The following is a 12297-nucleotide window of genomic DNA, read 5'->3' on the forward strand; positions in this document are numbered from 1 at the left end:
CAATGACGTACTGGGTTCGGGGAATCCATTGTTTCTGATTATTCTGGCGTATGCTGAAGCAGAAGCTTTCGGTGTTCTTGGTCTGCTTGGGTCCCTGTAATCAACGTAGAACAGTCCAAATCTTGAAGCATATCCTTCCGCCCATTCGAAGTTGTCCATCAAAGACCACACGGTGTATCCACGAATATCAATGCCGTCCAGTTTATATGCTATAGGAATAGTGAATACAAAGGACAATTATATCATGACCTTTACAGGTTCGGTGTTTTACATCTGTCTTATCTATCTATCTATTTATTTTGTATTTATTTATTTATTTATTTATTTATTTATTTATTTATTTGTTTGTTTGTTTGTTTGTTTGTTTGTTTGTTTGTTTGTTTGTTTGTTTGTTTACTTATTCATAAAGACGTTATAAAGAGAGCAGGACAGGGGAGACAAACAGATGTTTAGAAGGGTAACTCTTCAGCCCTTGATTTGTCAGAATACTTACAAAATGCCGCTCCTGTTTGTTAAGTCGAAAGTCAGCTTGCGGAGAAAGGTTTCTCTGTATATCACCTTTAACATATAGCTGGTAAGAACTATTAATTATGTCACATAATGCATGTAAGAATGATGAAACATTGTCATTACGTATGATTGAAAGGTAAGCTCATTTGCATATCAATGTATCACAACTGATCAGTAGTTCATCATGTATATGAACACTCACCTTTTAACATCTCATTGATGTGTGATGTGTGATACTGTATTCTCCACGTATCCTGATACATTGGTTCCTCTTCACTATGTTCGGCCACCCCATTCTCTGTGATGTAAATAATTGGATGGTTGAAATTCTCGTCAATCCAGTTAAGAAACTTTCGGAAGCCCCACGGTACTGCTTTTATCCAACCAGCTCCACTTGCAGGCCAGATTTCATCATCCCATGTCATAAAATCTTGGTCCTTGAAGAATCCTGGCGGCATAACCTGTCGATCTTTATGCCCCACATATACAGTTGTATAGTAGTTAGCACCGAGAAAATCTGATGTGCCCTTAATCAGTTGTTTTTCTTCTTCGGTAAATTCTGGCAGCCGAGAAGCTGTGAGTCCCTGCATCGTACTTTTCTTTAGAATCTGTTCTTTCATTATTTCTGGGTAATCTCCATTGATGAAGATGGGATGAGCGAACCAACCAAAACCAAATTGCATGTACCTTTCGGCTGCAGCCTTGTCATCGTCCGAGTCTGTACCTGGTACACCCCAACTACAGTTCAGTGTTATCCCACATTTACCTTTCTGTGTTGGACGGTAACGTTCGTTGTAGGTGTGCCAGGCTTTGGCATGGGCTTTAAGAACGTTATGGGCTACTCTGTAAACTGTTGTTCCTTGGTGCTTTAAGCCAGGGGCATGGATACCCGCCTCGTGGCCAACTTTGGAGAAAACATAGGGCTCGTTTAATGTGATCCATAATTTCACTTTGTTACCGAATTCATTGAAGCAAAAATCAGCATAATTGTCAAAATGGACTGCCAGAATATCGTTCTCCCAGCCACCGATATTTTGAAGTGCCTGTGGCAGATCCCAATGATAGAGCGTAACCATGGGTTGAATATTAGCGGCCAATAAGGCGTCAATTAGTTTATGATAATAATCGACACCTGCCTGGTTAATTTTATTTCGAGTACCATCTGGAAGAACACGTGACCATGCAATGGAAAACCTATAATGGTTAAGTCCCATACTTTTCATCATGGCTACATCTTCCTCAAATTTATGATAACTGTCACACGCTACATCGGCCGATTGGTTATTGTAAGTGCGTCCTGGCGTGTGAGAGAAAGTGTCCCAAATACTTGGTGCCTTGCCATCCTCGTTCCAAGCACCTTCTATCTGATAAGCGGCCGTTGCTGCACCCCATGAAAAGTTTTGAGGGAATTGTCCATGTAAGAATTTGTCCCTTTCTGGATCCTGAAATTCTCGATAGACAAATTCGTCATATTTGTTTTCAGCTCTTGAGATTTCTCTGAGACTTAAGATTGCTAGCCCGACAAGTAATATGAATGCAAATTTTGAGAAGCGAGAGGATCGCCACACTGCCCTTGTAGTGCTCCTGAAACAAAAATAGACAAAATGCACAGTGAAGCTGAGGTCTCAAAAGTTAATTTAAAGGTTTCATTCAATTTAATGACCCATACACTGATTTATCTGCCATGCTCATGAAAAATCATTATATCATGTCAGTTGTCATCAAGTGTCACATTATAAATCAATACTATTTACATATTGGTTTGTTAAATGTACTGAGGCAGGACCATCAACTTCATTGCAGGATATACTAGGATTCTAGTATTCTAGTATGTGGTTTAAATGAATTATGCCTGAATTGACTGAATGTACAGATATTTTGTTATCTCCTGAGCGAGTTCAAACGCATAGAGTTATAATGATATGTAATGTAATAATGGTTATGTCAATATCGGCATGTTTAAATGTACGGAGGGGATGGTTTTACATAAAACCGTGGCCCGGGATGAAGAATCAATCATGACATCTTCATCTTTAGAAGTAACGGGGGGAGGTTGATACAAAAAATCGGAAGTGAAGAATCCACAATAACGTGTTCAGAAATATAGGAGATTATAAGTATGGGGGGGGGGGGGGGGGTAACTCACATATATGGGTTGAAGACAGTAAGTTGTATTCGTCTCGTGAATTTATATTCTGACGTTGTTTGAGTTATATAGACAGTGGATGGGCCCTCTACTGTCTATGGTTACTGACTCACCACAAGTTGTCGTACATTGCTAGTCTAATCTTTGTAAATTTATTATCGTACACATTACGACTGAAAACACATAAAACACTTTTGGTAAATCGAGAAAGTAATATTTTACTAAATTGATTGTATATGTATTGATGAATGTTAAGATATGCTGTTGTCTCCATAATTCGGAATGTTTCACGTCAACAAATAGTAAAAAAGACGCTCTACAACATTACAATACCAAACGAGCGAGTACATATATGGTCGGGTCACATTGAATTTCTTGTGTGTGAGAACATTTAGCAATTGTGTCAGCGAGCAGTGATGTATAGGGAGTGGATATTACTAAAGATGACATATTGTGGAAAGTGTATAGTTGGTGTGAAGGAAAGGACAAATGGCGTGACACACAGTCAACGTTGCATACATCGATCTCCCCGGGAAAAATAACAATATTCACCTACCAGTGTAACTTCTTAAAAAAATAAACCACGGTCCGTTTGATCGACATTATGCTACATGGACACTGGATCTGTTGGTGTCTCTCCCTTAATTTTAGTGACGACAAAATCACGGGTTACTGGAACAGGAAGGATTTGTCAGGCATCAGAACAGAAACGAACAGGACAACTCAACACATGAATAAATGAGTATTTTGAATATGTATTTTGGAATAAATTATCTTTCCACACCAGTTGTTACTTTAATCCGATTTTCATCTTTTTACGATGCGGTGCGCATGCGCATATTTCGTAGGATGTTATCATGTGTCAAGTTAATACGGTGCTCATTTTTAGTAAAATTGCAGTAAAACAAATATGTGTATTTCTGATTTATATAATTATATATGTACCTCTCAACTTTTTTTTTTTTTTTCTTAAAGTTGACGAAGTTGGTCAGAGGCGCTAATTTTCGAAATATAAAAGTCAGCTGCCTATGATGGAATATTTCATTGTCAAACTTGTGACATTTTAAAACATATCATACTGGTATTTTGTTGAATATTGAAGCAGTGGTACAGAGACACGTCAGCACCGGAACGGCAACTGGTACAGCTATGGTGTCAGCTGGCGGAGTGATGCTACTCGCCGATTTATTGTATTGTACGACTATTGTACGGAGACTCGAGTACACAATTCACATGGATATCGTTACACGTGTAATACAATAAAGCTACCAACAAGCTCTTAATTTTTCCAATATTCCGATGATACTTTTAACATTTGATTTCTATACTCACAAACGAAAATGACAGCATCTCTTACTTAGTACTGAGCAAGCGTTTGCAAAGTTCTACGAATGAAGTTCAAACTCGGACAAAGAAAGGAGCGGTTAAAGTCTTGTCGATAAAATCTTGTCGATCGACAGGCTACAAAAACTATAAAATGTCATTTGAACATTAATTGTCTTTATTTAGGTTAAAACATGAGTTGTCATCTGTGTGAACCGGTCAAAGAGATAGAGTGGGTTTATTACATGTTTACTTTGTAACTGTTGGTCTTTTCGTATCTAGTTTGATACAAAGACAAAGTACATTGTGACAAAAATCGTACATATCGTTTTTGAGAAATGTTGTCGATATGGTTCAATACCAACACGACACACAGATAGAGAAGATACGAATAGTAACATCATTGACTATATAACGATAACAGAATATGACGATAGCAAAAGAATTTGACACGTCGTAACAAGTGCTTCAAGTTCAAGTTCGTGTGAATTGCGATGTGCAATTCAAACATTCGATTCTCTGTAACATGCTATGTCTAGACTGTCGACAGTCGTTCGTGCCTTTTTTGATACGTTTCATCTAAATCAAAGTTGTCGCCTCGCTCCGTAGCACTGAATACTAATGCGTACTGATAGGAAATGCGATAGCAAAAGGCACGAACGTCGCTCGTATCTCCGGCACTCGCTGATCAGTACGCGGTATTATATAGTATTGCTCCGGATCGGAGCGAGGCAACGACTTAGTTTTAGATAAAACGTAGCAAAAAGGCACGAACGACTGTCAACAGTCTATAACATGTCGTAAATCACATCAGTAAAAGTATGAAATCCAGATGTTACATTTGTATATTATTTATTACAAATTTTATTCTATTCACAGAAGGAAGGGGACAGTACCAGAATTATTCTTTAATTTTTAAATCTTAATTATAGGCCAAATCTGTGTAAAGGTCATATTAACTTTATATCAAATGTCTTGAAATTCTTGGAAACTGGGGAAAACACGACCAGTTTTATCACATATTTTCCTGAAAAAAACATTGCATACATATTTCATAAATTTCTTCATCTTTGAACTTTGTCGGCCATCGTTGGTGGCGTGGTGAGATTTACTGATACGTACTAACTAGGTAGGCCACTGACAATATGATATGTAAATACATTGACAAGATCAAAGGTGAGAAAAAAATAACTACATTCAACAAGAATTTCATGATTTTGTCATTGTAACTTTTATTAGTTCTTAGGCCACTCCCTTTGTACAGGTATTTCCATAGAATGTAAAAACACAGAAGTTACTGCAATACTTACTTAATTCACAGACAACTAACACAGTGTTAGTTGTGTTAGTTGTCTGTGCTTAATTATACATCCATAAGTTTCATCACATTCATTTAAATTTCATGTCTAGTTCCAGATGAGGTAGTCTCGCTGCCAGACTCGTGATTATCGTCCCTAAGCTTTGTATGCCGAGCGGCGCAGCTGCGAGAAGAGATGGACTTGTCCCTCTCTTCTCGCGGCTAAGCCGCTCGGCAGACATGAAAAGATTAGGGAGGATAGTCACGGGTCTGGCAACCAGACTACATTATGGTGTTGCAATCAGACGAAAGCAATACAAGAAGTACAGACGACGATGCGAAACTTCTGTGGAGTGAAATGAATATTTCTTATTCTTATTTCTATTATTAGATTATTAATGATACATCGTACTTAGACTTGGCTCCTCCTACACAATTTTTGTGGTGCGAATTATCAACTATTCCCGTTTTGCTGTAACACTAACAGTCGATCTTGGGTGAACATGTCGTTGGTGGCGCACTAATATTAACCTTGATTCTTCTAGGTAGGTAGTACGTAAATGCATATGTAATTCTTGCCGTCGATTATCATACTGAGAGGCTACGAGAATTCTTGGGTTCATTTCGGGAGGGCATGAATTTTTTTGAGAGCGCATGTTTTGACCAAAATAATTCTCCCCAGGACCCCCGCCCCACCCCGCCCCGCCGTACCAGCCTAACGTCAGTCTTCTCGTGCACATGCGCATTGAGATTATCATGATAAAATCACGTCACAGCTGTACCTGGGGAAAGCCTCACGTTGTCTCTGCTTTCGTCAAAGCCGTATTAATAGCGGTGTACTTTCAGGTACTGTGCTTTAGCGAAATCAATTTATCGGAGAGAACATGTTGGCCGTAGATGCGGCATTGTCATTGAATGTGATTCGCGGCTCATTCATCACACCGTACCGAGGTCACATCTACATCGTGTAGTCGTAGGCCAGCTCATGTCACATGTGTACTCAGTGGTTGGCTTGCAGTCAAGTTGCGGGCTTGCATATATTGCAGTGAATGTTCAGGCAACCAGTGTTGCATAGTTTGTACATCTCAGTTTAGTGGTCTGAGCTTTGATGATTGGTTTTGATTTGTAGCATCCGTTGTATCTCAATGATCATACAGCCTTCCGGGGTCAGCTCACAGTGACCCCAGTGACTAGTCTAGCTGCTTATGCGCTAGAGACCTTCAGACTTTCTAAATCGATACGATATTAAAGCGATCGACGGTCGCTTAATCAAGTTGAGGGTGTCGCTTGTCGTATCGTATCGGAAGAAAAGCCGAAGGTCTACTAGCAGTAGCAGCTAGACTATAGTGACCCTAGATATAATATGTTTCACAATGTTTATCTAAACTATTGACGCCGTATATTACCGTAGTAGCCTGCACATGTAACAAGTCAATGAAGAGCTAGAAAATCTTAGAATGTAGGTTTCTAAGACCGCGAAAGTCACCTGACAATAGGTTTTGACAAGTGATCGGGATACAAACACTGCAATGATGACAGAACCAATGAATTTTGTCGTCTGAAATTGTATTTCATTCGTAATGTTCTCTTTTGTGTATATATATAATATATTTACACGTATTATGGTCCAGTAGTACTGTAAACCATACGTGTCAGATACAGTTACCATATCATGTGTTGATATATCTTTTCTGGAAAGCATATTATATATACTCCAACAAAAACGAGTTGGTCAGAGGAACAATTATCCCAGTGATGTGTCTATCTGGCTTCAAGGTTCTTCAAGTTCAAGTTCACAACGTAGTTCGCCAAAGGACATCGTCGCGTTAGATAGCTAAGTCTCTGGGCTACATTAAAGATAAAAAATAAAAATTTACCATGCTGTAGATATTTTCAGCTGTAGAAACAACTTCCTATGATAACGAGTCAGTTTTTGTTATCTTTCAGATGTGTTTGTAATGATTACTACTAGTACTAGACTAAGTACTTTCAGTAATAAAATTGCCCAGATAAGAACTTATGCTCGTAATTTCATCGTTTGTGTTGAAAAAAAAACCGTTGATCAGAAACTCAGAACCAAGAACTACACCACAAAACTGATGCATTTAGAAATGTATCTACATTAATTGACCCATTCAAGTCAGATTCACCTGATCGATGGACATGTGATGTTATATATTATCACCTCCTTTTATGCATGAACCAGTAGGCCTAGTGTCATTCAGTGTTAGGATGAAGGACAATATCGATTTGGAGATGGGGTATTTAAAGTCTTGTGAATGTATGAATGTAATTTGACTTCACTTTCAATTTCCACATAGCTTGCAAATACCGCAGAGAGTGGTTGCGACCTGTCCCCTATCAATATGGACGAATCTCCCGACAGTTGTCCAGACACATCGAGACATGTGGGTGAAGCATGTCGACATCAATTCACGTATGAACAATTTCAAGATCCCCAACGAGATAGTCTAATCACCGGCAAGTTCCCATCAGGCTTTGCATGGGGCATAGCCACAGCAGCTTATCAAATAGAAGGTGCCTGGAACAAGGACGGAAAGGGACCGAGTATTTGGGATACTTACTCACATACGGAAGGGAAAGTTTTTGGCAACGAAAATGGGGATATTGCGTGCGATAGTTATCACAAAGTTGAGGAAGACGTCGTATTGTTGAAAGAGCTTGGAGTGTCTCACTATCGGTTTTCTCTCTCTTGGCCACGTATTTTACCGAATGGTAAAAATGATCTCGTCAACCACGATGGTTTGAGTTACTACCACCGATTGATTAATGCTTTAGTTGAAGCTAATATCCAACCTATGGTAACACTCTATCACTGGGATTTGCCACAGGCCTTGCAAGATATTGGTGGATGGGAGAATGACATGGTGGCCGTATACTTCCAAGACTATGCCGATTTGTGTTTTAAAGAATTTGGAGACAGAGTAAAACTATGGATTACCTTTAATGAACCGTATGAATTTATATATGAAGGCTTCGAAGGTGGTCACCTTGCCCCAGGATTCAAACATCAGGGGACCAGTGTCTACCGTGTAGGGCATAATGTATTGAAGGCCCATGCAAAAGCGTATCATGTCTACGACAAGAAGTACAGAGCTTCACAGAATGGCATAGTTGGAATCACTTTAGTATCAAACTGGCTCATCCCAGCAACAGATTCCAAAGAAGACAGGGAAGCCGTGAATACATACCTACAGTTTATGCTTGGATGGTTTGCCCATCCAATTTTCATTAACGGCGATTACCCCGAAATAATGAAAGAACGAGTACTCCACAAAAGCCTTGCACAGGGCCTGACATCTTCCCGCCTGCCTGCATTTAGCAAGGAGGAGAAGACAATGCTTAAGGGAACGGCAGACTTCTTGGGACTTAACTACTACACTACCAAGATTGTTTATGGAAAGGAAACGCCTTATACACCAGGTTACTTCGAAGACCAGGATTTGCAGTGTCGATACGATGATGACTGGCCAACGTGTGGAGCTTCATGGTTGAGACCTGTACCCTGGGGTTTTAGGAAGCTTATTAACTACGTTAAAGAGAATTATCACAATCCACCGATATATATTACCGAAAATGGGATCTCTGATCCTGTGCTCGATGGTGATCATGTATTGGAGAGTCCACAAATTGAAGATACATGGAGAGTGAAGTACCTCACAAGCCACATAAATGAACTTCTGAAAGGTAACATTTTATGGGTTTTACCTCATTCTCACCTACATATTTGAGTTTTTGTTTTGTTTTGTTTTGTTTTGTTTTGTTTTGTTTTGTTTTGTTTTTTTGTTTTTTTGTTTTTTTGTTTGTTTGTTTGTTTGTTTGTTTGGTTTCCTTTGTATTCCTCCCCCCGCAATATCTACTTGCACGACAAATCAACTCATCTCACGTTTCACATGAGTGGATGGTGGGTGAATGTATGTATGTATGTATGTATGTATGTATGTAATATGTATGTATGTATGTATGTATGTATGTATGTATGTATGTATGTATGTATGTATGTATGTATGTATGTATGTTTTAATTTGTAGAATATAATACATAATGTATCATTGAATGAAAGAATGAATGAATACATAGTTTAAACCGGATTACTTTTCCATTATCTGTTTTCTCCTTATACTACGGATGATGAAAGGAGTAATATGATAACATTACGTCACATGTTGTCTTTGCAGCCTACAAGCTAGACGGAGCTGATATTCGTGGTTACATGGCTTGGTCGTTGATGGATAATTTTGAGTGGAGTGATGGCTTTTCCCAACGATTTGGTCTTTATCATGTCGATTTCACGGACCATCAGAGACCTCGTACTCCCAAGATGTCGGTTAAAAGATATGCTGAAATTGTGGAAAATAATGGCTTTCCTGAAACATAGATGAGTTGCCAGGATTTAATTGCCAGTACTTGTTGCTATCAGTTATCATTGCTGAATTAACAAACTTTTAATCGTGCATGAGCTATATAGGATATTTTAGCAGAAAACCATTGAATCTGCATACGGTATTATTACCCATTAATATACTTAAAATGAATAAATATAACTTGTCCTCGGATTGTGCAGTAGTTGTAATAAAGTGAACAAACTGAAATCTACGAATATTCTAATGAATCATTAATGGAAACCCCACTCTAAGAAATAAAGGTATTTTCATAAACTTTCAGTTCCGAGTAATTTCATGATTTTTCCCTGATTGCCAATTGCCAAAAAACACCAAATTGAAACTCTATTACACCTCTTTTGTTCTTGCATGGCTCCTCTGATGCCTCTTGGGACTTAGTATATAAATACATTTGCAGTTTTATTAGATGCGCACGACCGCTAAGTGCTTAATACCTTTACATAAATAGTCCATTTTCTTACATCACTTACAATTCAAATATCAATACATTGAATACACTATGAATTTATACCTTGTCTGTGATTTAACGAAGTATATTTGAACGATAAATACTTAGCTGAGCCTTTATAATATTGTATCTACAGTTGAAGCGGTGCGTTGAAGCAGAAACACTTCTTTGTGTGAACACCCTTTCCTAACCATGACATGTGACTAGAATAAAAGTGAACATAAGGACAAGAACAGGCATGTTGTTACATGTTGTTCGAACACACGCAATGTCGGATTTAAAATTCTGAACTACCATACATGATCATGATGATACGTCCGGAACACAATGGCTCGTTGAAATAAAAAACGCTACATTATTCCTTCTGTATGCAAATACTATGCAAATGTGTCCTAATCGTTCCTTGTACACGAAAGAGTACGTACGCAAAGTATGATTTTCACGGAAAAGTTTGTTAAGATAAACATATATAATAATTAAACAGAACCCCATGACGTGCGAGTGCAAGTGTGGCTATTCAGGGTTATTGCACTCATGCAGCTTTTTTTACTCACTATTCGCTCATCAAAGTATAACCACCACAAGCACTCGTACAAATACCCCAATTACGTCATGATGTTCTGTTATAGTACTTATACGGTTAGACACAATAAACAAAACCCATTCATTTAGATATTTGAAATTAAATAAAAATTGAGGATAGCAAAATATAGGGGTTACTTTTTTCATGACGTCAGTTTTCCTCTTGAGGGTCTCAATTTACATGAAATACATACACTGTGACATTAAATATTAAAAAACACAAGTAGTGTTCAATTATGTCATTGATATCTGAAGTCTTTGAAGGGATAGTGACATACTGAGGAAAGGAGACAAGACTTAAATGCATCAACATACTAGTTGGAGAAGGTTGGTGAACCTTTATATTTTTGAGTATTTATTAGTTTACTGGGTTCTTTGTCACAGTAGTGGGTTTCATAGCAGCTCCGTGGCATATACAAATTGTATCAATTTATCTTATGTAACTAGTAATTATACTAAAATATCGCCCATGTGCACCCCATAGCATCTTACTTCGACGAACAATGTTCTACAATGACAGTTTATAGTGGGAAATATAGTGCAGTAGACTGTTTGAATGTATTCGTCTGATGAGTATACGGTGATGTATTTAATACACCATTGTACTATTGAATGGAATACCATGAGCAGATGAATAAAAACAAAGCAACAGTGTATTTGTCCAGTGAGGGCGCACAATACAATACGAGGTCACTGCGGTCAACCTCACGAGTCGTCAGTGACTGAAACCTCGAAAAGAAACAATAAATTCGCACATGAAATCAAATAAAACTTTATTTTATTGCCATTTACTTTGTGATAATGGTGTGAAAGAAGTATTTTATCATTCGATTAAAAGCGATACATTCTTTCATTTGGCATTTCCTGGAAATGACGTATATATATTTATTGCACCTGAGTTGACGTCGCTGTGCTTACACTGATATGTGAACTCAATATACACAGTGCAACCATCGTCCAATTTTAGGATGGCTTCGTTCTCACCTTATATAGACAGTGCATTCTTCGATAGTGATGATTTAGAGCCGTGCCAGGTATGTGGGGACGAAGGTGAACATGTCAAGAGATGTTCTCGCTGTAAGAAGGCGTTCTACTGCTCAAAATCGTGCCAGAAAACAGACTGGAAACAACACAAACCAAGTTGCAATCAGCCCACGTCTGCGGAAAATACTACCGGGCGTTCAGAGGACGGTGGGCCTTGGGGAATTACGTGGGAGGACTATGCGAAGAAATTCCACGTCCCCAATGCTATTCTCGTTGATAACTTGGACTATGTACAGCCGGAGTATGACCCGCCATTTTGTCGCCAAATTCTTGTTGCAAAGATTATAACCAATGCCTTACCAGCCTTTTGTCGTCATAAGATAATTGTTGCTGATTCGCACGGAAATACGTCACCTGTTATGTTTTACGTTGATTTCGGTATTTCTTATCCATATTTCGCCTGGCAGCAACTCATTGCTGGCAACGTCATCGCCATTCTCGACCCTCTTCTTCACCGGTTTTTGGACGGACAGGTTGGTATTCGAATTGACGAAGCGTCCGAAGTGAGAGTTTTCAGGAAACG

At 38.6% G+C, this 12297-nt stretch overlaps 2 protein-coding genes across 2 annotated transcripts in view; one reads left to right on the forward strand and one right to left on the reverse strand.

Annotated features, from left to right (window-relative positions):
• LOC144437778 (cytosolic beta-glucosidase-like) overlaps nucleotides 1-3379 on the reverse strand; it is a 4082-nt gene extending 703 nt beyond the window's left edge. The window contains exons 1-3 of the mRNA XM_078126799.1: nucleotides 3213-3379; nucleotides 713-2094; nucleotides 1-209 (exon numbers count right to left, since the gene is read on the reverse strand). The exon at nucleotides 1-209 is cut by the window's left edge and continues 703 nt beyond it. Of these exons, the coding sequence (XP_077982925.1) occupies nucleotides 1-209; nucleotides 713-2094; nucleotides 3213-3259 (1638 nt within the window). The 5' untranslated portion in view covers nucleotides 3260-3379. The remainder of the gene's footprint in view (nucleotides 210-712; nucleotides 2095-3212) is intronic.
• A 4263-nt stretch (nucleotides 3380-7642) lies between these two features.
• Nucleotides 7643-9775, forward strand: LOC144437411 (lactase-like protein). Its single transcript, XM_078126341.1, has 2 exons — nucleotides 7643-8984; nucleotides 9476-9775. The coding sequence occupies exons 1-2, from the start codon at nucleotides 7643-7645 to the stop codon at nucleotides 9673-9675; spliced, it is 1542 nt and encodes a 513-aa protein (XP_077982467.1). The 3' UTR covers nucleotides 9676-9775.
• Nucleotides 9776-12297: the final 2522 nt, after the last annotated feature.

This window comes from Glandiceps talaboti, chromosome 7, assembly GCF_964340395.1.
Source record: "Glandiceps talaboti chromosome 7, keGlaTala1.1, whole genome shotgun sequence".
Lineage (NCBI taxonomy): Eukaryota > Metazoa > Hemichordata > Enteropneusta > Spengelidae > Glandiceps > Glandiceps talaboti.

Excerpts from the sequence above, each read along its gene's own strand:
- LOC144437411 (XM_078126341.1), top strand. The coding sequence starts at position 7,643 with ATGGACGAATCTCCCGACAGTTGTCCAGACACATCGAGACATGTGGGT. Across the intron at positions 8,985-9,475 it reads CATAAATGAACTTCTGAAAG|CCTACAAGCTAGACGGAGCT; the intron begins GTAACATTTTAT and ends TTGTCTTTGCAG.